Here is a 24413-nt window from a genome sequence, read left to right on the forward strand (position 1 = left end):
CCTTTTCCTTTCCCTCTGTGATCTCTCTCCTCGTTAATAAATCTTAAAAAAAAAAAAAAAAAAAAAAAACAAAAAACTGGGGTACTTCTCATGTTAAAAAGAGGAGAGGGTAGAGTCACTTCAAGAGAACAGGATTTTGTTTTGTGAGGTGGTGAGCAGTAATCCTCTAAACTAGTGTTGTCCAATAGAAATAGAATGCAAGCCCATTTAACAAGTAGAAAGAAACAAGTGTAATTTAATGATATGTTTTTAGCCCAGTATACCCAAGATATTATTTCAAAATGTAGTCAGTGTAAAAAAAAAAAATTGCATTCTGTTTGACATACTAAGTATTGTCTCTGAAATCCAGTGTGCATTTTACACTTGAAGTACATCTCAGGGCGCCTGGGTGGCTCAGTTGGTTAAGCTACTGCTTTCAGCTCAGGTCATGATCCTGGAGTTCCAGGATTGAGTCCTGCATCAGACGCCCTGCTCAGCAGAGGGTCTGCTTCTCCCTCTGACCTTCCCCTTCTCATGTGCTCTCTCATTCGCTCTCTCAAAAAACAAAACAAAACAAACAAAAAAACGGAAATACACATCTCCGTGTGCACTAGCAAATTCCAACTGTGCAGTAACATGTGGATGGAGGTGCCTGGGTGGCTGAGTCAGTTAAACTTTTGCCTTCAGCTCAGGTCATGATCTCAGGGTCCTGGGATCAAGTCCTGCATTGGGCTCTCTGCTGGGCAGGGACCTGCTTCTCCTTTCCCTGTGCTGCTCCCCCTGCTTGTGCACACACACACTCTCTCTCAAATAAATAAAATCTTAAAAAAAAAAAAAAAAAAAAAACATGTGGCTAGAAGCTTCCATTCTGGCAAGCCCAGGTAAGGGGGACTGTTGCTTCCAGTGACTTGGGTATTGCAAATCTCCACCGGCTCTGAATCTTGTGCTATTTGGGGAAACCTAAAAGAGGGGTAAACTCGTTATTTTATTAGAGGCAGCTGTGGGGCACTGAAAGCGCCTTGGGTTCCAGCCTGAGCTCTGATTTTCTACTTGGCAAGACCTTGGCCTCTGTGTTATGCCTCCGGGCCCCGTGTCCTCGTCCTGAAGTAATGATCAAATAAGTGAAGCAAAAAGCGTAGTTTTTTTTTTTTCTTTTTATTGTATTACGTTAGTCACCATAAAATATGTTAGTTTTTGATGCAGTGTTCCAAGATTCATTGTTTCTGCACCACACCCAGTGCTCCATGCAGTATGTGCCCTCCTTAATACCCTACCACCAGGCTCACCCATCCCCCCACTCCCCTCCCCTCTTAAGAGGAAAAAAAAAAAAGGCAAAAAAAAAAAAAAAAAAAAAGCAAAAATCGTAGTTCTTGAACTCAAGTCTCTGGCCAGCCTCCCAGAGGGAGACAGTGCTTGTTAAGCACTTTGCTAATTGTGCACAGGTCAATGACTAACGCTTTCAAGTGCGAAACACCTGCAGCTCCGACCCAGTCTTGGCATGCTTTTTACTTATTTTTAGGATTGCGCCCTTTTTTTTTTTAAGTCATTCCCAAACTTGCTAAAATGGTCCCAACTGTTCAGAAGGATATAAAGTGAAATGTAACGCTTTTTTCCCCCCACACATCCCATCCTTGCACGAAGAACACCACAGCCCTTGTGTTTAGGGAATCGTCCTGGAGATTTTCTGTGCATATTCAGATGAGCGTGCGTGTGTGTGTGTGTGTGTGTGTGTACATACATATCATTAAACAGAAGTATCTTCTATGCACGGTTCTGCCTTGTGCTTTTTCATGATTTTTGAGATAATCTATTATCCGTGCATATAAATATAGTGTATTTTTTTAAATGCCTCTGTAGTATTAGAATGTGAATATTGATCATTTGTTTCACCAGGTAAGAAATACTTATTTTGTCTCCTCTGCCTGATTTCTGACGCAGAGTCCCTACAATCCTAGTAATTTCCTGGGTGATAGGAGTGCTGGGAGCTTCTCCTGTCAGAATATTTGGTCTTACTTCCTGGTTCCTGATGTAAAAACCTCCTAAGACCCTTGGAATCTCCAGAGTGCTAAGTCTGATTTTTTTTGTTTGCTAACGAGGTGGCTTTTGGAAGAGGAAGGCTGGTTGGTGGAGGAACTAACTGTGGGATGAAAGGGTTGGAACTTTCAGCCCTAACCTCCCTCCCCACCTTCAGCCTCTGGGGATGGGAGAGAGGCTAGAGACTGAGTCAGTCACCAACAGCCAGTGCTGTCATCACTTCTTCCCAAATAAGGAACCTCCCCCAAACCTGAACTGGGGAGGCTCTGAGAGCTCTGGATTAGTGAACACAGCAAGGCTTGGAGGGAGCCCACAGAGAGCACGAGGCTCTGCACCCAGTCCCACATACCAGCTGTGCATCTCTTCGACATCACTGCTCCTGAGCTGTGTCCTTTATATTAAAGATTTTATTTATTTCAGAGAGAGGGCGAGCACGTCCATGTTCAAGTATAGAGGATGGGGCAGAGGGAGAAGCAGGCTCCCCGCTGAGCAGGGAATCCGACGCAGAGCTTGATCCCAGGACCCTGGGATCATGACCTGAGCCCAAGACAGATGCTTAACCAACTGAGCCATCCAGGCGCCCCAGCTGTGTCCTTTATAATGAACGGGTAACAGTGAGTAAAGTGCTTCCTAAATTCCCTGGGCCATTCTAGCGAATTATTGAACGTGCAGAGGGGGTGGTGTAAACCTGTGATTTATAGCAAGTTTGGTGGGGGGGGCGTGGACTTGTGGTCGGTGTCCAAAGCAGGGGCATCTTGTAGACAGACCCTTAACCTGTGGCGTGTGTGCTAACTCCAGGTAGCCGGTGTCCAACGTGTCATGAGTAGCCTAAGAACCCGTTTTCCTTTACTGGTCCCTTACCAGTGAGCATGTAGGATGTCTCCTGTCTTTCTCGGCTACAATCGACCACACTGTGCTTCAGTGATCAAATCTATATCTGTGTGCCCTTATCGTTTGTGGGATCAGTTCATAAAAGTGGAGTTTCTGGATCAAGAGGTATGGGCTAATAATTTTTCTAGATTCTACCGTATTGCCCTCAAAGAAGGTTACACCCATCTACAATTCGCACAGTCACGTTTGAATGTGACTTCTGCATACTTCTGACAATACAACGTTATCAGACTTCCATCTTTCCCAGCGGATAGTGGCCCAGTCGTTCAACTTTCCCAGCCCGGGTTTTGTTAGGCTGTGATAGTGGCCCAGAACACCTCGTTCTGATCAGGCGGTTACTGACCGAAATGACGGCTAGCGCTATTTTGCGGTGATAAATAGATCTCTTTTCTGGTTGGGGGACGACGACAGGAACCTGAATAAAGGGCGCAGCCTGCCAGCCTCTGCCTCAACCTGCCCCTCTGTCCATGTTGTTTGGGTTTGGGTGACATCTGGGTGACTCCCCAAGGAGTCACCAGGAGCTCTGTTGAGGACGAGCTAAGCTTTGGTCCCGGAGTCATGGGGCGCTGATGGGGGAATTACTACCTGAGCTAACAGGAGGGATAGAAAGCCTGTAAACTGTGTGCAGAAGTCCGTCTTCCATACTTCATTGCATCTAAACCCAAAAGCTCCAACACGGGGGCTTTTACACGGAACTACTTGCAATATTCCAGGTTTGCTTGTTTCAAGAAGGACAGCGGTTAGACAGCAATGTGGATGTTCTTGTTGCAGCTTAAAGCTGCTGTTTCTCCTCTGAGCTTTTTGACCCTCAACAGATCAGGGGCTAGGAAGGGGGTCTTGCCAGCACCTCTGTAAGCTCCACCCAGATCCCCCCCCCACCATCCGTGATCTCTCCAAAGGGGCAGCTGTTGGACAGGGAGAGTATGCGTGTCTTTATTTGTTCTTTCGTGCCGGGCTATTGTGAGTGCCCACAAAGTCCCAGGCACTGCTGGGCTCTTCGGCTGAGCTGGCTGATGGGAAAGGAGTTCCAGGGCAGACCTACTCTGCACACATGCCCTTTCTCATGCTCCCCCGCCACACATCCACACCCCCTACCCCAGCCATCCCAGCGCAGGGTCTCCAGCTGCCCCTCCACTGTTTCGCCTCCAGTCGTGGGTTCTCAGGAAGGTGATAGGACCGGCACAGGTGGTGGGCTCCAGGCAGTGCAAGCATGTGCATAAAGAATAAATCTGGGGCGCCTGGGTGGCTCAGTGTGTTAAGCCTCTGCCTTTGGCTCAGGTCATGATCTCGGGGTCCTGGGAATGAGCCCCGCATCGGGCTTTCTGCTAGACAGGGAGCCTGCTTCCCCCTCTCTCTCTGGCTGCCTCTCTGCCTACTTGTGATCTCTGTCAAATAAATAAATAAAATCTTTAAATAAATAAAGTCTTTAAAAAAAAAAAAAAGAAACGAAAAAGAAAAACTCTGCCGCCAGATGGCCCTTCCAGAAGCCAGGTTCAGATGCTGCTGAGCCTCTGTCGTCTGGAGGACTCAACTCCCACACAGTCTTCAGCCTGTTACAGATCCCTCCGGCTATAACCTCCCTTCTTACTCAGCAGGTCTGGGTGCAGAGGATCCCGTCCTACTGCCCAGGGTGGGCTCACAGTTCTCCCAGCCCAGTGTGCACCTCCTCTCTTTCCCACGCTTTGAAAATCGTACTCTGCAAGCCTCCGTTGCAGCAAGTGTCCTCTCCCTCCCCTTCCTGAGCCTTCCTGGCTCATTAGCGGGACAGCAAAAAAGTACACAGGGTTTCATTCTCGGCTCTGCCACTTACCCTGACCGGGGGCACATTCCCTAACCCCGGGGAACTTGAGTTTGCTCCTCTGTAAAATGGGGATATTAATACTCACCCCTGAGAGCCAGTGCCCTGGGGCGGAGCACGGGATGACAGGTGGGGGCAGCATTCAGTGACTGGAGGGGTGTGGTGGGGTTGCTGATGGTAGAAATGAGCTAGGGGATGAGCCCAACGGGTCAGGGAGGGGTAGCTTTGGTCCTCCCCCTGCCCTGCCTCTACACCCCACCCCTGGCTGCCTCAGAAATCCGCTATTATATCCCTCGAGTTTTCTCTTTCCTCTTTGACATTTCTCCGAGGCTCCGGGTGACCAGCTGTCCTGGTTTGCTTTTAGCACTGAAACTCCCCAATCCTGGAAAAACTCTCAGAGCTTGGCACAGCTGGAGGGTTGGTACCCTCAGACCCATGGCACAGACCTGAGCTGAGGAAGGCAAGCGTGGGGGCCTATGTGCTGTGCCCTGCTGGGCCTCACACGTGTCCTGTCCCCTCAGCCTCACAGCCTTCCTCCAGAGGCTTTCTCACCCTCCGTTCTGGAATGTGAAGGTACTTCTCTACGTCTCACAGTGAGGAGACCCCGGGTGGAACCACGCAGATCCTGCTCACCCCAGTTGTCCCAATGAAGGTGTCCCCTCCGTGACCGCGGAAACCCAGAGGCCACGTCAGCCACCTGTCTGTCTCACCATTAGCTGATGCACTTGTTCATTGAAACTGTGGTCTGAATAGTATGGACTTGCCTTGTGACTTCAGGAAGTCTATCCATCTTAAGTCATCAATTTTTTTTAAAGCTGCCAAATACAACCTCCCTAATCTGTGTGTCTGAAAAGGCATAAGGAGCTGTTCGTTCTGAGAATTCTATTTCTGCCCATTTCCATTTGTTTGCATGCTCCATTCCAGCCGAATTCACTGCTGTCACGTTCCCTCTGGGTGGTTATGAGTGGGGCTCCCCAGTGCAGGAAGTCAGGCTTTCAGGAAGCCCCTGGGTTCGTGCTCCAGTGACTTCCCTGCTAAAATCTTTAGTTCTCTGACTCCTTCCTTAAAGGAGGCATCTGCAACTATCCGGGAAATGGGTAGAATTGAGGACTTCTCTCCTTGTCACACAGAATGCAAGTGAAGGTGTAAAGCGAGGTCAACCCTGAAACTTTCTTTAAACCACCAGATTGCTTGGTCTAATCAGCAGAACCTTAAAAAGTAAAAAAATAGCTCTTCCTCTCAGCGGCCAGGGGTGACCTTTGAACATGGTTCGCTATTCGCTTGACCCAGAAAACCCTACGAAATCATGCAAGTCAAGAGGTTCAAATCTCCGTGTTCACTTTAAGAACACACGTGAAACTGCCCAGGCCATCAAGGGTATGCATATCTGAAAAGCCACCAAGTATCTGAAAGACGTCACTTTGCAGAAGCAGTGTGTGCCATTCCGTAGCTACAATGGTGGAGCTGGTAGGTGTGCCCAGGCCAAACAGTGGGGCTGGACACAAGGTCGGTGGCCCAAGAAGAGTGCTGAATTTTTACTGCACATGCTTAAAAACGCAGAGAGTAATGCTGAACTTAAGGGTTTAGATGTCGATTCTCTGGTCATTGAGCACATTCAGGTGAACAAAGCCCCCAAGATGCGGCGTAGGACTTACAGGGCTCATGGTCGGATTAACCCATACATGAGCTCTCCCTGCCACATTGAGATGATCCTTACTGAAAAAGAGCAGATTGTTCCTAAACCCGAAGAGGAGGTTGCACAGAAGAAAAAGATATCCCAGAAGAAACTGAAGAAACAAAAACTTATGGCCCGGGAGTAAATTTGAACAGAATAAATGCAAATAAAAAAAAAAGTAAAAAAATACACTTCTTAAAATATATTCTATTTCTTATTTCAATAAATACCTGAAATTCAGAAGCATGTAAATGTATAATTTGGAAAATAAAATTCTGTGGCCATCCAATCTCTGAGGCAATCCCTTCCATTTTTCTATAGTTAACATGTACATATTTATACAAATATAAATAATCATATGCAGCTCTGTAAACTTATTTTTTAACTTAGTACCACATTGTAGGTTTCTTCCTTGTCTATACAGAACTGCTGTTGCTTAGTGGATGGTGGCATCCATTTTACAAGTAAAATCTCATTGAACCAACCCCCTTGAATAGAACCTTTGAGCCAGGTCCGAGTACTGGTGTAGCTATTAGCGTTCTCTAACTTGTTCTGAATGATTTCAGCATGAGGTGCCAAGGTGGTTACTCATTAATTCAGCTTCTTAAACAGGTGACAAGCAGTTTGACTTTAAGTTCTTGGAACTTTTAATTTTCCATCTTAGCTATAGACCATTTATTACTAATTATATGTGGCAGATAGATAGAAGAAAGAACTCTTTGTTCCAAAAACCTAGTTAAATGCCTGGTTAGTCTGATTAGTAGGAGTGTTTTTTATTTGTTTGTTTTATTTTATTTGTTTTCTTAAGATTTATTTATTTGAGAGAGTGCGGAGCAAAGAGAGAGGGAGACAAGCTTACTCCCCATGGAGCAGGGAGCTCACTGTGGGCCTCAGTCTCAGAACCCTGAGATCATGACCTGAGCTGGAACCAAGAGTCCCACGCTTACTGATTGACCCATCTATGCAGCCCTGATTAGGGGGAGGTTCTTACGGTCAAGAGAAAATAAAGAAACCAACCATCTGGTTGGCCCATTTGCAGGTGTATCAGCACCTCAGAAACTTGGGCTTGTTATTTTTATTTGCTTTTCAGTTTAGTACCTAAAAGGCTTAAAATGAAGGCCTCTAAGCGTATTGAAAGGGCTGGTAGTATCTGGGGGAACTGATCTTCAACAACCTTGACCAACATGTTTCACACAGACTATACAAGAAATACACAGATTTGTCATGAGTTCCAAATGTGGTTTTCTGAATCTTACAGTAATCACTATTTCAACTGCTGATATCTGGGATCAGAGAAATCCAGAAACCTAGATAAATAGATAACAGCTACAAAGTAAAGTGGAAAAAACAGTTGGTGTATTTTTTTTTTATGGAAGTACAACTGACATACAACGTTACATTAGTTTCAGGTGTACAACATCGTGACTTGACAGGTCTATATGTTATGCTGTACTCGTCACAAGTGTAGCTACCATCTGTCACCATATAGCACTGGCCACACCATCGATTATACTCCCCATGTCGTCCCTTTCATCCCACGACTTCTTCCATAACTACAAGCTTGTACCTCTCACTCCCCTCTTTACCCATTTTGCCCATATCCCTACCCCAACCTCTCGGGCAGCCATCGATTTCTTCTCTATATTTATGGGTTTGATTCTGCTTTTTGTTTGTTCATTTTGTTTTTCAAATTTCACATATAGGTGAAAGCCTATGGTATTTGAATTTCTGGCTTATTTCACTTAGCATCATACTCTCTAGATCCATCCATATTGTTGCAAATGGCAAGATCTCATTCTTCTTTATGACTGAGTAATATATTCCAGTGTGAGTGTGTGTCTCTGTGTGTGTGTGTGTACCCTGCCACTTCTTTATCCATTCATTTATTGAACATGTGGGGTTCTTCCATATCTTGGCTGTTGTAAGAAAAAAAAATGCTTCAATAAACATAGCAATAAAAATATATTTTCAAGTTAGTGTTTTTGTCTTCTTTAGAATTCCAGCAACGGAATTACTGGATCATATGGTATTTCTGTTCTCAGGATTTGTTTGTTTTTGTTTTTGTTTTTTTGAGGAACCTCCATACTGGTTTCCACAGTGGTAACACCCGTTTACATTCCTACCAACATTGCATGAGGGTTCCTTTTTCTCCACCTCCTCACCAACACTTGTTATTTTTTTTATCTTTTTTTATTGTGACCACTCTGACAGCTGTGAGGTGGTATCTCACGGTGGTTTTGACTTGCATTTCCACGATGATGAGTGATGTGGAGCATCTTGCCACGTGTCTGTGGGCCATCTGGTTGTCTTCCTTGGAAAAATGGCAACTCAACATCTGCTATCTATTTTTTAATTGTTTTGGCATTGAGTTCTGTAAGTTCCTTATGTATTTTTGGATATTAACCTCTTAATGGATATGTCATTTACAGATATTTCCAGTAGGTAGCCTTTTTGTATTAGTAGTTTCCTGTGTTGATGGTTTCCTTTGTCTGTTGGTATAATCTCAATTCCTTATTTTTGCTTTTGTTTCTCTTCCCTGAGGAGACCTATCTGGAAAAACGTTGCTAAAGCTAATGTCAAAGAGATTACTACCTCTGTTTTCCTTTAGGAATATTATGGTTTCGGGTCTCACAGGTTTTTAATCAATTTCAGCTGAATTTTGTGTATGTTGTAAGAAAGTGGTCCGGTTTCATTCTTTTGCCTGAGGTTGCCCAGTTTTCCCAACACCATTTATTGAAGAGACTGTCTTTTCCACATTGTATAATTTTGCCTCCTTTGTCATAGGTTAATTGACCATATAATCATGGGTTTACTTCTGGTCTTTGTATTCTGTTGCATTGATCTGTGTCTGTTTTTGTGTCAGTGTCATACTGTGGTTTTGTTTTCCTTTTTTTTTTTTTTTTAAGGTTAATTTGTCAGAGAGCGCACACCCACAAGCAGAGGGAGAAGCAGGCTCCCCACTGAGCAAGGAGCTTGATGCAAGACTCGATCTCAGGACCCCGGGATTGTGACCCTATCTGAAGGCAGTTCCTTAACCCACTGAGCCACCTAGGGGCTCCAAAATCATACTGTTTTAATTACTATAGTTTTATAGTATATCTTGAAATCTGGGATTGTGACACCTTCCATTTTGTTCTTTGGCTATTTAGAGTCTTTTGTAGTTCCATATAAATCTTAGGATTATTCTAGTTCTGTGAAAAGTGCTGTTTGGGCACCTGGGTGGCTCAGTGGGTTAAGCCTCTGCCTTTGGCTCAGGTCTTGATCTCAGGGTCCTGGGATCAAGCCCCACAGTGGGCTCTCTGCTCAGCAGGGAGCCTGCTTCCCCCACCCTGCCCCCGCCTGCCTCTCTGCCTACTTGTGATCTCTATCTCTCTCTGTCAAATAAATGAATAAAATCTTGGGGAAAAAAATGCTGTTGGCATTTTGATAGGAATTGCATTGAATATGTAGATCGCTTTGGGTAATATGAACATTTTAATGCTACTAATTCTTCCCATCCATGGTATAGCTTTCCATTTGTTTGTGTCATCTTCATTGTCTTTCATCAATGTTTGATAGCTTTCAAAGTATGGGCCTTTTACCTCCTTAGTTGAATTTACTCATAGGTATTCTTTTTTGGTGCTGTTGGAAATGGAACTGTTTTCATAATTTCTCTTTCTGCTACTTTATTAGTGTATAGAAATGCAACAGATTTTTGTATATTTTGTATTCTGCAACTTTACTAAATTCATTTATCAGTTCAAATAGTTTTTTGGTAGCATCTTTAGGATTTTCTATATATCATATAATGTCATCTGCAAACAGTGACCATTTTACTTCTTCCTTACCAGTATGGACCCTTTAAATTCTTTATCTGCTTGCTGTCGCTAGAATTTCCAGTACTATGTTGAATCAGAGCAGTCAAAGTGGACATCCTTGTCTTGTTCCTGATCTTGGAGGAAACACTTTCAGGTTTTCACCATTGAGCATGATGTAAGCTGTGGGATTTAAGTATGGTCTTTATTATGTTGATGTATGTTCCCTCTAACCCCACTTTGTTGAGGTTTTCATCATGAATGGATGTTGTACTTCATCCCATGCTTTTTCTGCTTCTATTGAGGTAATTACGTGGTTTTTATCCTTCCTCTTGTTAATGTGATGTATCATGTTGAATGATTTACAGATATTGAACCATCCTTGCATCCTTGGCTTAATCCCACTTGATTGTGATGAATGATGTTTTTCCCATATAGCTGATTTCTGTTAATATTTTGTTAAGGATTTTTGCATCTATGTTCATCAGAGATACTGGTCTATAGTTCTTTCTCTCCCTCTCTCTTCTTGTTCGTTCGTTCGTTCTTTCTTTCTTTCTTTCTTTTTTTTCTTTTCTTTTCTTTTTTTTTTTTTTGTGGTGTCTTTGATTTTGTTATCAGGGTAATTCTGGCCTCATAGAATGAGTTTAGAAGTTTTCCTTCCTCTTCTAGTTTTGGAATAATTTGAAAAGGATAGGTATTAAGTCTTTTTTTTTTTTTTTTAAGGTTTACTTATTTGTGAGGGAGGGCGAGCACAAACAGGGGGAATGGCAGGCAGAGGGAGAAGCAGGAGCCCGATGGACAAAGGAGCCCGATGTGGGACTGGATCCCAGGACCCTGGGATCATGACCTGAGCTGAAGGCAGACGCTTAACCAGCTGAGCCACCCAGACATCCCAAGTCTTCTTTAAATGTGTTGTAGCATTCACCTGTGAAGCCATCTGGTCTTGGAATTTTGTTTGTTGGGAGTTTTTTGATTACCAATTCAATTTTATTACTAGTAATTCTTCAGTTCAGATTTTCCATTTCTTCCTGATTCATTTGTAGAGGAGTGTATGTTTCTAGGAATTTATCCATTTCTTCTATGTTGTCCAATTTGTTGGCATATAAATTTTCATAATCTCTTATAATTCCTTGTATTTCTAAGGTATAGGTAGTTATTGCTACTTCATTTTTTATTTGATTCCTTGTTTTGTTTCTGGTTTTGGTTTGCTTTGGTTTGGCTTTGGTTTTCCTTTTTTTTTTCTTAAGTCTAGCTAGTACTAATTTGGTTTATCTTTTCAAAGTATCAGCTCTTGGTTTCATTTATCTTTTCCACTGGTTTTTTTTTTCAGTCTCTATTTTACTTATTTCTGCTCTAATCCTTATTTTCTTCCTTCTACTCGCTTTGGGCTTTGTTCTTTTTCTAACTCCTTTGTATGTATTGTTACATTGTTTATTTGAGATTTTTCTTGTTTCTTGAGGTAGGCCTATATTGCTATAAACTTCACACCTAGATCTGCTTTGGCTGCATCCCAAATTTTGAATTGTTGTGTTTTCATTTTTATTTGTCTCTATGTATTTTTTTAATTTCCTCTTTGATTTTTTCATTGGGGTCTTTCACCTCCCTGATTAAGTTTATTCCTAGGCATTTTATTCTTTTTAGTGCAATTGTAAATGGAGTATATTCTTAATATGTTTGTGCTACTTCAGTATAGTATATAGGAATACAACAGATTTCTATATATTATGTATTCTGCAACTTTTTTTTAAGACTTTATTTAAAGCATCATGATCAGACTATTACACTTAGCAATCAACAACATGGTTGCCAAAAAAAAAAAAAAAAACTACATTAAAACTCTTTGTTGGAATGCTTTACACTTTCCACAGAACAGAAACTAAAATCACCTGTTATACAATTAGTCACAAATACAGTCCTTAAGTTTTTTGCCCAGACACATGAGTATTGTCTAAAACATGTCTTCTTTGTAGCAGCTAGGCCCTGCCACCACTGTGCTTGCTGAGTTCACAAATCTTTTGTGACCTGTAGCATCCCTATCACTTCTCTGGCTCTCCTCTCCTGCTAAGCTTTGTTTCCTGGCAGTAATTAAAACCTTCTGCTACTGCCGTAGCTATTGCTGCTGCTGGAACCAGCATAACCACCTTGGTTTTGTGGTTTGGCAAAGTATTGGCCTCCACCACCGTATGGGCCAGAGTTTCTGCCTCCAAAATGTCCTCCTTTCATAGGTCCAAAATTTGAGGATGGATTGTTGTAATTGCCAAAATCATTATAGCTTCCGCCACCTCCAAAGTTGCTTCCATCATTACCAAATCCATTATCGCCATTACCATTGCCCCATATGCACCACCACCTGGACTGCCACCAAAGCCACCTCACCCACTGAATTTCCTCTACAACCAAAGCTGTCATGGCCACCAAAACCTCCCCCATGTCCTCCTCCAAAGTTTCCAGAACCACTTCAACCTCTCTGGCTGGGTGAAGCTCTACCCATCTCTTGCTTAGATAGGGCTCTCCTTACTTCCCAGTCATGGCCATTCACAATATGGTATTTTTGAATGACAGTCTCATCTACAGAGTCATGGTCATCAAATGTTACAAAAGCAAAACCCCTTTCTGCCACTGCCTCGGTCAGTCATGATCTCAATCACTTTGATGTTTCCATACTGTTCAAAATAATCTCTTTAGATGATGTTTTTCAACATCTTTAATGCCACCAACAAAAATCTTTTTCACAGTTAAGTGGGCACCACGTCTTTAAGAATCTTCTCTAGAGACAGCCCTCGTTGGTTCTACAACTCTTCCATCCACCTTATGTGGCCTTGCATTCATGGCTGCATCCATTTCCTCCACAGTAGACTATGGGACAAGCCCAAAGACTCTGGAGCATTTGGTGTTTGGATCTCTCATTACCACATAGTCCATAAGTGTTCCCCATTGCTCAAAATGGCTCCTCAGACTCTTTGGCTTCAAAGCTCAGACCTCTGGTGAAGAGCTTCTACAGCTGTTCAGGCTCTTTGGGAGACTCTGACTTAGACATGATGGTGGTAGGAGGGAGACTTTAACGATGCTTACTCAGCGGTGACCATGGGCAGCAAAGCTGCATTCTGCAACTTTACTGAATTCATTTATTATTATTTTTTTAACATAATATATTATTTGTTTCAGGGGTATCAGGGGTACAGGTCTGTGAATCATCAGTCTTACACAATTCACAGCGCTCACCATAGCACATATGCTCCCAATGTCCATTGTCCCCAATGTCCCTCCCCTCCAGCAACCCGAAGTTTGTTTCCTGAGATTGAGTCCCTTATGGTTTGTTTCCCTCCCTGGTCCCGTCTTATCTCATTTTTTCCCTCCCTTACCCCGACACCCTGCCCTATCTCTCAAATTCCTCATATCAGAGAGATATGATAATTGTCTTTCTCTGATTAACTTATTTCGCTTAGCATAATACCCTCTAGTTCCATCCATATCATTGCAAATGGCAAGATTTCAGGGTTTTTGATGGCTGCCTAGTATTCCATTGTGTGTGTATGTATGTATGTGTATGTGCATGTGTATGCACGTATACACACACATATGTATACCACATCTTCTTTATCCATTCATCTGCTGATGGACATCTAGGCTCTTTCCATAGTTTGGCTATTGTGGTCATTGCTGCTATAAACATTCGGGTGCACATGCCCCTTCAGATCACTACATTTGTATCTTTAGGGTAAATACCTAGTAGTGCGATTGCTGGGTTGTAGGGTAGCTCTATTTTCAACTTTTTGAGGAACCTCCATTCTGTTTTCCAGAGTGGCTACACCAGCTTGCATTCCCACCAACAGTGTAGGAGGTTTCCCCTTTCTCTGCATCCTTGACAACACCTGTTGTTTCCTGACTGGTTAATTGTAGCCATTCTGACTGGTGTGAGGTGGTATCTCATTGTGGTTTTGATTTGTATTTCCCTGATGCTGAGTGATTTTTGAGCACTTTTTCATGTGTCTGTTGGCCATCTGGATGTCTTCTTTGCAGACATGTCTGTTCATGTCTTCTGCCCATTTCTTGATTGGATTATTTGTTCTTTGGGTGTTGAGTTTGATAAGTTCTTTATAGATATTGGATACTAGCCCTTTATCTGATACGTCGTTTGCAAATATCTTCTCCCATTCTGTCATTTGTCTTTTGATTTTGTTGACTGTTTCCTTTGCTGTGCAAAACTTTTGATCTTGATGAAGTCACAATAGTCCATGTTTGCCCTTGTTTCCCTTGGCATTTATTTCTAATATCTTGGTGGTGTCTTTAGGGAAAAACATAGGGCTTTGATCAGACAAAACTGCATTTAAGTCCCGTCTTTTCCATTTCCTAGCTACATGGGCATGTTGCTGACTTATGTAAAACATTAGGGAAGGATTGCTAAGTACAATAAGTATATATTCTAGTAACTGGCACATAAAATCTTGACTAAATTATAGTTCTCTTTCTTATTTGTGTGTTACCTTTTAAATGTGCTAATTTTTCATACCACTTCAGCAGCAACAATTCTATCAGGAAATCTCAGCCTTCTTGTTAAGTATTTTGTCATTCGCTTATTCATTCAGTCAGTAAATACCTGTTGACCTATCACTATGCATCAGGGACTGTGTTTGGGGACACAGAGATGAAGAAGGGCTGACCTGGAATTTGACCTCTGTTTTTTTCCTGAGAGAAAAGGGTAAATGTGCCAAAATGTTCATAACTAGTAAACTAAGGAAAGGATACATATTAATTGTACTTGCCTTTAAAAACTTTTCTCTGAATTTAACATGTTTTAAAATAGAGTTGGGAGAAAATGTATTTCTGTTACTTGGCAGTTGCCATTCTTGAAAACCATTACCGGGGCGCCTGGCTGGCTCAGTGGGTTAAGCCTCTGCCTTCAGCTCAGGTCATGATCCCAGGGTCCTGTGATCGAGCCCCGCATCAGGCTCTCTGCTCAGCAGGGAGCCTGCTTCCCCCTCTCTCTCTGCCTGCCTCTCTGCCTACTTGTGATCTCTGTCTGTCAAATAAATAAATAAAATCTTAAAAAAAAAAAAAAAAAACCATTACCACATCTCAGTTTTTCACATGCCTTTTATCAGACTATTCATAGTCGCCTTGCCAAGAGCCTTAGGAGAGGACCACTAAGGGAATGTGCTGGGGATGAGAGGGGACAGTGAGACATGCTTGGAAAAGGAACAGGTGTGGTTACCTGGAGCCACACGGCAGGGGCTTGGGGCAGCTGGGCTCTCAAAGACTGAGGGGGAAATGGAGGTGGAAACCAAGGGCAGCGCTCCAAGTTTCAGTCCTGCCCTGTTCATTATCCAGTCCAGCCAACTCTGTCCAGTCGTCTCAGGGTGTGGGCCATTTGTCACATTCTGTGCTTGCCACCGCCAATCACTGACTACTGATCCGAGCTTAGAGGTTAAATATTCCAACAGCAGCCCTTGTGTGACTGTGTGCTTTGCAGAGTGAACTTTGCCAAGCTTGTTAGTCCTGTGGACAGTGAGGCTTGCTCTGTGTTTGATGGCATTGCTGTGGATGAGAACTTGATGAGACAATGTGTGGAATGTGGTTGGCACAGGGCTTGTGCGTAGTACCTACGTAGTACATGTACAACGGTGTACACACCTAACCTTATTCAATGGCAAATGACACATCTGCATACTCGCACAGAAACCTCTGATGCCTCTGCCTCCCCCATACCCACATCTAGTTTGTCAGCATGTTTTGTCCTCCCTGCTTCCAAATACGTAGCCTAAATCAGACCACATTCATGCTCTGCGAGGCTATACCTCCATCTCTTGTCCGACCCCTGTAGCAGCCCTCTGATGGCTCGTCCTGCTTCAGCTCTTGTCCCCTCACCCCTCCCCCAGAATGTTCTGCACAGCAAACATTGTCAAGCTTAATGGAGAATATCACCTTCCACCTAAGCCCCCCTATGGCTCCCATCAGCCTTGAGTAAAGCCCCACCCCCACCCCTCACAGCATGGCCTGTGTCCTGCCTGCTCTGCAGCCTCACTCTGTCTCTGCATTGCTCACTGCATTCTAGCATGCCGGCCTTTCTGTCCCTGAGACACACCAGTACTTGCCCTCCCCTCAGTCTTTGTGCTTGCTCCCTCTGCCTGAGATGCTCCTCCTGCGAGTGTCCACACGCTGCCTGCCTGTCCTTCTGGTCTCCATTCAAATGTCATTTCCTCCATGAAGTCTTCCCTGGCCATTCTCTAATTCTGTGTGCCATCTCCACCCCCACCGGTCAGTAGTGCTTGTCATGATCTAAAATGATCTTGTTTATTTCACCCTTGTATGTCTCCCTTATAGAATGGGGCCTCCGGGGAGGTTCACTGTCCATCGAGCACACAAGAACCTTGTGTCTTATTCAGTTTTAGTCCGTAACAAAATAGCACACACTGAGGGGCTTAAGCACCAGAAATTATTTTCTTGCAGTGCCAGAGGCTGGAAAGCCCTAGATCAAGGTTCTAGCATGGCAGAGTTTCTGGTGAGTGCTCTCTTCCTAGCTTGTAGACAGCTGCCTTCCCCCTTCTTGCTGCAACCTCAGTATTTTCTCCCATTTCCCCCTTGTATCCCTGTGGAGAGATAATGAGAGAGAGAGAGCACTCGGGTATCTCTTCTTCTTCTTTTTTTTTTTTTTAAAGATTTTATTTATTTGACAGAGAGAGAGATCACTAGTAGGCAGAGAGGCAATCAGAGAGGGGGAAGCAGGCTCCCTGCTGAGCAGAGAGCCTGACGAGGGGCTCGATCCCAGGACCCTGAGATCACGACCTGAGCGGAAGGCACAGGCTTTAACCCACTGAGCCACCCAGGCGCCCCTCAGGTGTCTCTTCTTATAAAGACACTAATCCTGCTGGATCAGGGCCCCATCCTTATGACCTCATTTAACCTCCATTACCTCCTTGGAGGCTTCATCTTCAATTATAGTCCTGCTGGAGGTTGGGGCTTCAACATAGGAATTTCATGATTGGGCGGGGGAGGGGGGTTTTGGGGACACAAATATTGGGCCAGCACCAGAACCTAGACAACAGCCTGGCATGGAACAGGCACTTAGTAAGTATTCGCTCAATAAATGAACGACTCCCGGCAGTCCCCTCCCCTGTCAGCTCCTATATAAGTTGCCCCCGTTTTGGCACCCGGTCCCGCAGGTCAGGGCGTGTCACTGTACATCCCCCAGTCCGCCATCAATGCCACGGTGGAGGAGGACATCCTGCTCTCGGTTGAGTACTCCTGCCATGGCATCCCCACCATCGAGTGGAAGTATACGTCTAACTGGGGAGCGCAGAAGATCGTGGAGTGGAAGCCAGGGGCTCAGGCCAACATCTCCCAGAGCCACAAGGACCGACTCTGCACCTTCGACAACGGCTCCATCCAGCTCTTCAGTGTGGGCGTGAGGGATTCCGGCTACTACGTCATCACGGTGACGGAGCGCCTGGGGAGCAGCCAGTTTGGCACCATCGTGCTGCACGTGTCAGGCAAGACGGGGCGGGGAGTGGGCCCCCCGCTGAACTGCCAGCCTTGGTGGGGGGAGTGCTTTCATGATACTGAAAGAGACCTTGTCTCCCCGTTCCCCTCCCCGCCCCGTAGAGATCCTCTACGAAGACCTCCATTTTGTTGCCGTCTTCCTCGCTTTTCTCGCTGCTGTGGCTGCGCTGTTAATCAGCCTCATGTGGGTGTGTAACAAGTGTGCATACAAATTCCAGAGGAAGAGAAGACACAAACTCAAAGGTAATTCTCTGGGCCCTGTGATCATCCATTCACGCTTTCATGGCTGGGGGTGCTTGTTAGCCTGGTCTCCAGGAGAAACCCCCCACCCCCCGAGCTGATGGGCATCTGCCTGGGCTTGTCTCTTGTTTTGCAGAGAGCACCACCGAGGAGATCGAGCTGCATGATGTGGAGTGTTAGCAAAGGCTGCGCCCAGTTACATTCCTACCTCAGAGGGAAAGTGTTATTTTTCCAACAAAAGGAGCCAGCATGACGGAACCACCCTCCCATCCTCCTGTTGGCCAGCCTTGACCAGCCATTCCTGAAGGCGCTACGGCTGTGAACAAAATCAACTGTGTGGAGTTGAGGACTTGGGTTGGACAAAAAGTCAGTTCTAGCACTCACAAGAAGTTCAGGGAGGCCTGGCTGCTTGCTCACTGCGCTCTGGGGCTGAGGCCAGGGCGCATCCAGACTGAGCGTGCAGCCAGCCCTGAACAAGCTCTCTGTGTTCTTCCCGCCCAGCCTGTCCCTCCCACCTCTGCCGTGGGAGCTTCTGTGAAAAGTTCTGCCACGGTCTGCCTGCCAGGCAGAGGTGGAAGCTGCGAGGCTGCCGTTGGGCCCTAGTGAGGTGCTCAGAGCAGGGCCAGGCCCTGGGCCGGAAGCTTTAAGGCGAAGAGCTTCACTTGTGCCTGAGGGACCAGCACTGGAAACAGGAATTAGGGAGAAGATTGCCTTTCTCTTCCTCTCTTATTCGGACATTAATTGGATTTTCCCCTCCTATGGCCTCAATTTAGACCAGTGGGAGGAACCCGGATATTCTTAGCCACTTGTGGGCAGCAACTGGTGTCCGCAGGGCTTCCTGACAAGCTGGGTCATGGCACTTGTGTGAAAGTGAGCCTGCATGGGGGCTGGTATGACTGGAACGTTACCGGAGGCTTCAGATCTCTGCTCCTCAGTCACCAGCTCTTTGTCTCCAGTCAGGCCCTTGTGCTCTCCCAAGTGGGCTTAGGGATGCTTGCCGCTCACCTACCTCACCAGGGTGTCACATGAAGCCCACAGTATGCATGGAGCTCCCGGGCAGCTGAAGAAACAGCATGAGGATTCTTCAAGGATCTGGAAAGCAATAAGCCTTCTACTGAATGCTGCCAAGTAAGAAAACGCTCTGGGGTTCTGGGGCTCCAGGTGAAATGAGGGACTGGCTCAGAGCTGGCCTTGGCTCTCATTCTCTCAGCTTGTTAGTCACTGTGTTTACTTGAAAGTGTCTCCATCCCGCCTTCTATTTGGCAAGCTCTAAAGTAGGAATGAATTTATTTTCCATTCTTCTTTCTCCAGCATTCTTAGCTACAAACCAAAGGAAGCACCTCAGTTACAGTGGAGGCCAAGGTCAGGAGCTAAGTCCCCAGCCTCCAACTGCAAATTCACCCATGCAGACAGGAAGGAGAGCTAGAACATTCCCTCCTCTTTTCCTTAAGTCCCCAATGTCCCATCTCTTCTGCTTGCCATGTGGCAAGCAAGAAGTTGCCTGGGGAAGTTGGTAAGAAGCCTATCTCTAAATAATCCAAGGTTACAAGAAGAGCTCTTCCCGGAGGATTCAGACAGGAGCTTTGTCCTTCCGGAGTCCTTCTGGAAGGACTCTAAAGGCACTGTTTGATTCAAAAAGCAAGAGTGCCATTGGTCCACAGGCCTCATTTGCAGCTGGAGTGCTGGACACAGAAGGTTCTCTCTCACTTTCGGGCCACCTTCTGTACACAATTGTGTCCTTTCCCCAGGGCCTTGAGGAAGCTGGGTGGAGTACCTGAACAAAGAGGGTCAAGGGTCAACTATTCGTTCATTTCTCCTCTTTCACACAGAAGGCCCATGGGCAGGAAACCGGTTTGGATCTGGGCAGCGGCTGCTGGAGTTCTGTGTCCTCTTCAACACTCCCCGCTTTCCAGAACTGAACTTCTTGGCGCGTCAGAAGTCAGGCGTGGCCGTCTTCAGAATACAAGGAGGCGTGGAGAGATGCCTGGCTGGATCAGGAGGTAGAGCATGTGACTCTTGATCTCAAAGTTGTGACTTCAAGCCCCATGTCAGGTAGAGAGATTACTTAAAAATAAGATCTTGAAAAAGAAATGGCAAAGCATACTGAGGGAGAGACAGGCCTCTGTGGGCAAACCCAAGTGTAAAATAACACCCCCCCCAACTCATGAAAAGTTAGCCCCTGGCTGTTTCTTTATTTTGCACTTTTAAAGCTCCCTCCATCCAGAACATTCTTGTGGAAAGTGTTTGAGGCCAGAACCTGAAGGTTTTTTGTCTAATTTTTCAAAAAAAAGTATTATGTCCTCGAGGGTGGCTACTGGAAATGTTAAGCTATAAGTTATGTTTTAAGCTGTGAAAATTTAAAGAATGAAATAAAGCCTGGAAATAAAAGACCTGTCCTTTGTGTGTGACCCCACTCCTGCCAAGCACTCTGAGGCCCTGGGGGAGGTTTCCATCAGCTGTGGGCACAAGCAAACCACTCAGCCTCGGCCACGGGTACTAATACTGATTCTAACTGTAAGCATTCTTTAGCAGTCTTGGAAAACAACCCCTCATCAGCCCAACATTCTGCCCTGCATCTTCCCAAATTAATTTGAAGTTTTTGCTTCCAGAATATTTTTATTTATTTATTTATTTGATAGAGAGATCACAAGCAGGCAGAGAGGCAGGCAGAGAGAGAGGAGGAAGCAGGCTCCCTGCTGAGCAGAGAGCCCGATGCGGGGCTCGATCCCAGGACTCCGAGATCATGACCTGAGCCGAAGGCAGCGGCTTAACCCACTGAGCCACCCAGGCGCCCCTGCTTCCAGAATATTAATCGTAATTCAATAGAGTCCTTTCTGCTTCTGGAAAGGGCTGAAATAAAGATGTGGCCAGTGTCCCACCTTGCTGGACAGTGTGTGAGATGCGGGATGGAACGTTCATGCTGTCAACAGAACGTCCTTCCAGATTGCGATCTGAGAAATTAAGTAATTCTCATTTCCCATTGGAAATGGGAGGAGGGTGGGGGGGGCGGGCGGGGGCACACAGCGGGCAGGGCTCACTCCGGACCAAGGCAGCGTGGGAGAACCAGGAGATCAGGTGCTGCTGTGTCTGTCCATGAACACAGCTTCCCTTGGCCTTGGCACCTTTCCAACACTTGCAATGTGCTGCTCTGTGCTCAACTGCCACTGCTCTCTAAATGTCAGGTTGGTGTTGTAGCTTGGTTTAATTGCAAAGGTGAGAAATCTTTTTTTTCTTTTTTTTTTAAGAGATTTGAAAGCACACATGCATGAGCATGGGGTGCGGGGTGGGGGTTTGATCCCAGGACCCTGAGATCAGGACCTGAGCCAAAGTCAGACACCTGCCTGAGCCACCCAGAGCCCTGAGAAATCCTTCTTTAAAATGATACCAGGGCACGTAGGTGGTGCAGTGGATTAAGTGTCAGACTCTTGATTTTGGCTCAGGTCCTGATCTCAGGGATGGGGGATCGAGCCCCACCACTGGCTCCAGGTTCAGTGCAGAGTCTGCTTGTCCCTCTGTCCACCTGCTTGCTCTTCTCTATGTGAAATGAATTAATCTTTTAAAAAAAATGCTAAGATTAAAATGATACTGGAGTCTACATAAAGTCAAAAGTAAAGTTCTCCCTCCCTTACCTCTCCTCGGAGGAAACAATAGCATCCTTTTAGACTTAGGCATATACGAGCCTGTCTCTGCATACACAAGTCACACGTCGCAGTAGTCGGCCATTTTCCTTTCAGGCAAATGGGATTCTGTTATACACGTGGTCCTACAATTTGCTTGCTTTCCCTTCATGTTTCTTGGGCAGGATTTCGTGTCTACTTATTCCTAAACTTCATTCTTCTTGCCTGCACCGTGTAGTCCCTAGCATTGATACATTCCACTTGTTCACCAAAAAATTACTTTTCTTCCAAATGATAGCTACAAAAACACATCTTTCTAAATACATCTTTCCTCTTCTTGTTAACTAATGCTTTTGTTGGGTCCATGGTCAAAGGAGCGAGACTGATACAAAGCTAAGGTCAAGCAAAGCTTTATTTCGCGCCAAGCATTAAGAATCAAACTGACCGGCCAGGGACGTCTCTTGCAAAGAGGCGATGACCCTCTGCCTTACAGACTAGCTTTTAAGGGCAAAGGCCATGTGGTTGGGCCTGGCCACGCACAGGTGACCAATGAGACTGTAACACAGAGAAAGCTGCACAGTCCTGCTAGGTCACACATAAGTGACCAATTGAATTACGATTTACCCTATAGTAGATATGTGAACCAGCCTATCACCTTGGTCAGAATTGGCGCCCAAAAGGTACCCAAAGGTGGGGCCCATACTCTTTGGTAGCTAGGAGACAGTATGCATCCCCCACTGATTGAATACCTCCACCTGGCCTGACCCACCCTTGTATTTGGGCTTTGTTACCTGGGACTAGTTTCCGGGATTTAAGTAAGTCCTCTGGAGGAAGGTTGGGGGCAGGGACAGTTTAAGTTTTACTGTATAAACAACAAAATCATTATTTAACCAGATGGCATCACTCTGGGTAAATAGGCCCTTACACTTTCAGCCCTGTTCCTAGGAATCCTTCCCTCTTTCAGGACTTCAGAGTCAATGTTTTCTCATATTGGTGGGTTTTACGGTGAAGCTTATCAGAGACCGTTTGGGGGAGGAAGAAAGAGCATTGTTCATGTAAAATAAATCTGAAGTTTTTGCTGTAGATTTGACCTTATAATGTGGACACAGAGGGAGGCTGAATTCCTTGGATGCAACAGACCCGTGATTACGCAGGTGAGTCTGGCCCTTAAAATACTAAGTCTTTATCCTTCAGGTCCCTCATGGTCTGCAAGAATATTTTACTAACCAAAAAATGTATTAAATAATAATTTAATTTCCTGTTTTTATTAATCAATAATATAAAAGTGTCATTTAGAATTCCTGGCCAGGGGTGCCTGGCTGGCTCAATCAGAGGAGCATGTGACTCTTGATCTTGGGGCCATGAGTTCAAGCCTCATGTTGGGTGTAGAGATTATTAAGAAAAATAATCCTCAAAAAAATTTTTTTAAATACAATTCCTGGTCAAAATGAAATAACCAGGGGTATCACTTTGATTTCATGGTGTTTTGGCAAAGCAACCTGATGGTGAAGTTTGTTGGGTAAGTGTTGGGTAAGTGTAAGATTTCCTTTGGGCTTTTTCAAATACCAAACACAGATCCTGACTCTCTATTGCTGCCCTTTTTTGGGGGGTCCCAAGGGGCTTGGATTGGGAGTACTTGTAAACGGAGTCAAATGCTGTGGATGTGTTTAGGTGAAATCGTGCCACAGGCCTTAGCAACTTGGTGTACTCACTAAATTACAGGAAGTTTTTCAGAATGTTACTTTTTTTTTTTTCCTGCCCCTTAGGTTTTTTTTTTTTAGAAGATTTTTAAAAATTTTTTATTTGACAGAGATCACAAGTAGGCAGAGAGGCAGGCAAAGAGAGGAGGGAGCAGGCTCCCTGCTGAGCAGAGAGCCTGATGTGGGGCTCGATCCCAGGTCCCTGGGATCATGACCTGAGCTGAAGGCAGAGGCTTAACCCACTGAGCCACCCAGGCGCCCATTTTTTTTTTTTTTTTTAAATCACACAAATAAATGCAGCCAAGGGGTGCCTGGGTGGCTCAGTGGGTTAAAGCTTCTGCCTTCAGCTCAGGTCGTGATCTCAGGGTCCTGGGATCAAGCCCGGAATCAGGCTCTCTGCTCAGCAGGGAGCCTGCTCCTTCCTCTCTTTGCCTGCCTCTCTGCCTACTTGTGATCTGTCAAATAAAAACTTTAATAAATGCAGTCAAGACTCTAAGCAAAGTGTACATTTTTAACCTCAGGAAGCATTGGTTTCTGTTTTAATTGATATACAATCGACGTGCAATGTTCTAGGAGTTTCAGGTGTATAACAATGATTTAGCAGTTCCATATCTTACTCAGTGCTCACCCCGGTATGTGCAGTCACCATCTGTCACCATAATAATGTCATCACAATATTGACTATTCCCTGTGCTGTACTTTTAATCTGTGACTTATTTTATAACTTGAAGTTTGTACCTCTTAATCCCCTTTATCTATGTCCTGCATCCCCCACCCACCTTCCCTCTGGGAACCACTCATTTGTCCTCTAAGAGTTTGTTCCTTTGTGTTTAGATTCCAATCCTATGGTATTTCTCTTTCTCTAACTTATTTCACTTCACATTATACCTTCTGGGTCTATGTTCTCACAAATGCCAAGATCTCACCTTTTTTTACGGTTGAGTAAGTCCATTGCGTATATACACCATCATCTTTATCCATTCATCTATGGATGCACACTTGGGCTGCTTCCACATCTTGGCTGTTGTAAATAGTGCTGTAACAGACACGGGTGCCCATCTCTTCACTTTCTTTGCGTAAATATCCAGCAGTGGAATGACTGGATCACATGGTAGCTCTAGTTTTCTGAGGAACCTCCATACTGTTTTCCACAGAGGCTGCACCCGTTTGCATTCCCATCAACCGTGC

At 45.0% G+C, this 24413-nt stretch overlaps 1 protein-coding gene and 1 pseudogene across 1 annotated transcript in view; both read left to right on the forward strand.

Annotated features, from left to right (window-relative positions):
• VSTM5 (V-set and transmembrane domain containing 5) overlaps positions 1 to 18730 on the forward strand; it is a 34485-nt gene extending 15755 nt beyond the window's left edge. Inside the window, exons 2-4 of the mRNA XM_032852793.1 lie at positions 17332 to 17658; positions 17771 to 17911; positions 18045 to 18730. Coding sequence (XP_032708684.1) covers positions 17332 to 17658; positions 17771 to 17911; positions 18045 to 18088 — 512 coding nt within the window. The 3' untranslated portion in view covers positions 18089 to 18730. The remainder of the gene's footprint in view (positions 1 to 17331; positions 17659 to 17770; positions 17912 to 18044) is intronic.
• On the forward strand, positions 5948 to 14876 carry LOC116864949 (annotated as a pseudogene).
• Positions 18731 to 24413: the final 5683 nt, after the last annotated feature.

This window comes from Lontra canadensis, unplaced genomic scaffold (assembly GCF_010015895.1).
Source record: "Lontra canadensis isolate GAN:19392208 unplaced genomic scaffold, GSC_riverotter_1.0 scaffold7, whole genome shotgun sequence".
Classification (NCBI taxonomy): Eukaryota; Metazoa; Chordata; class Mammalia; order Carnivora; family Mustelidae; genus Lontra; species Lontra canadensis.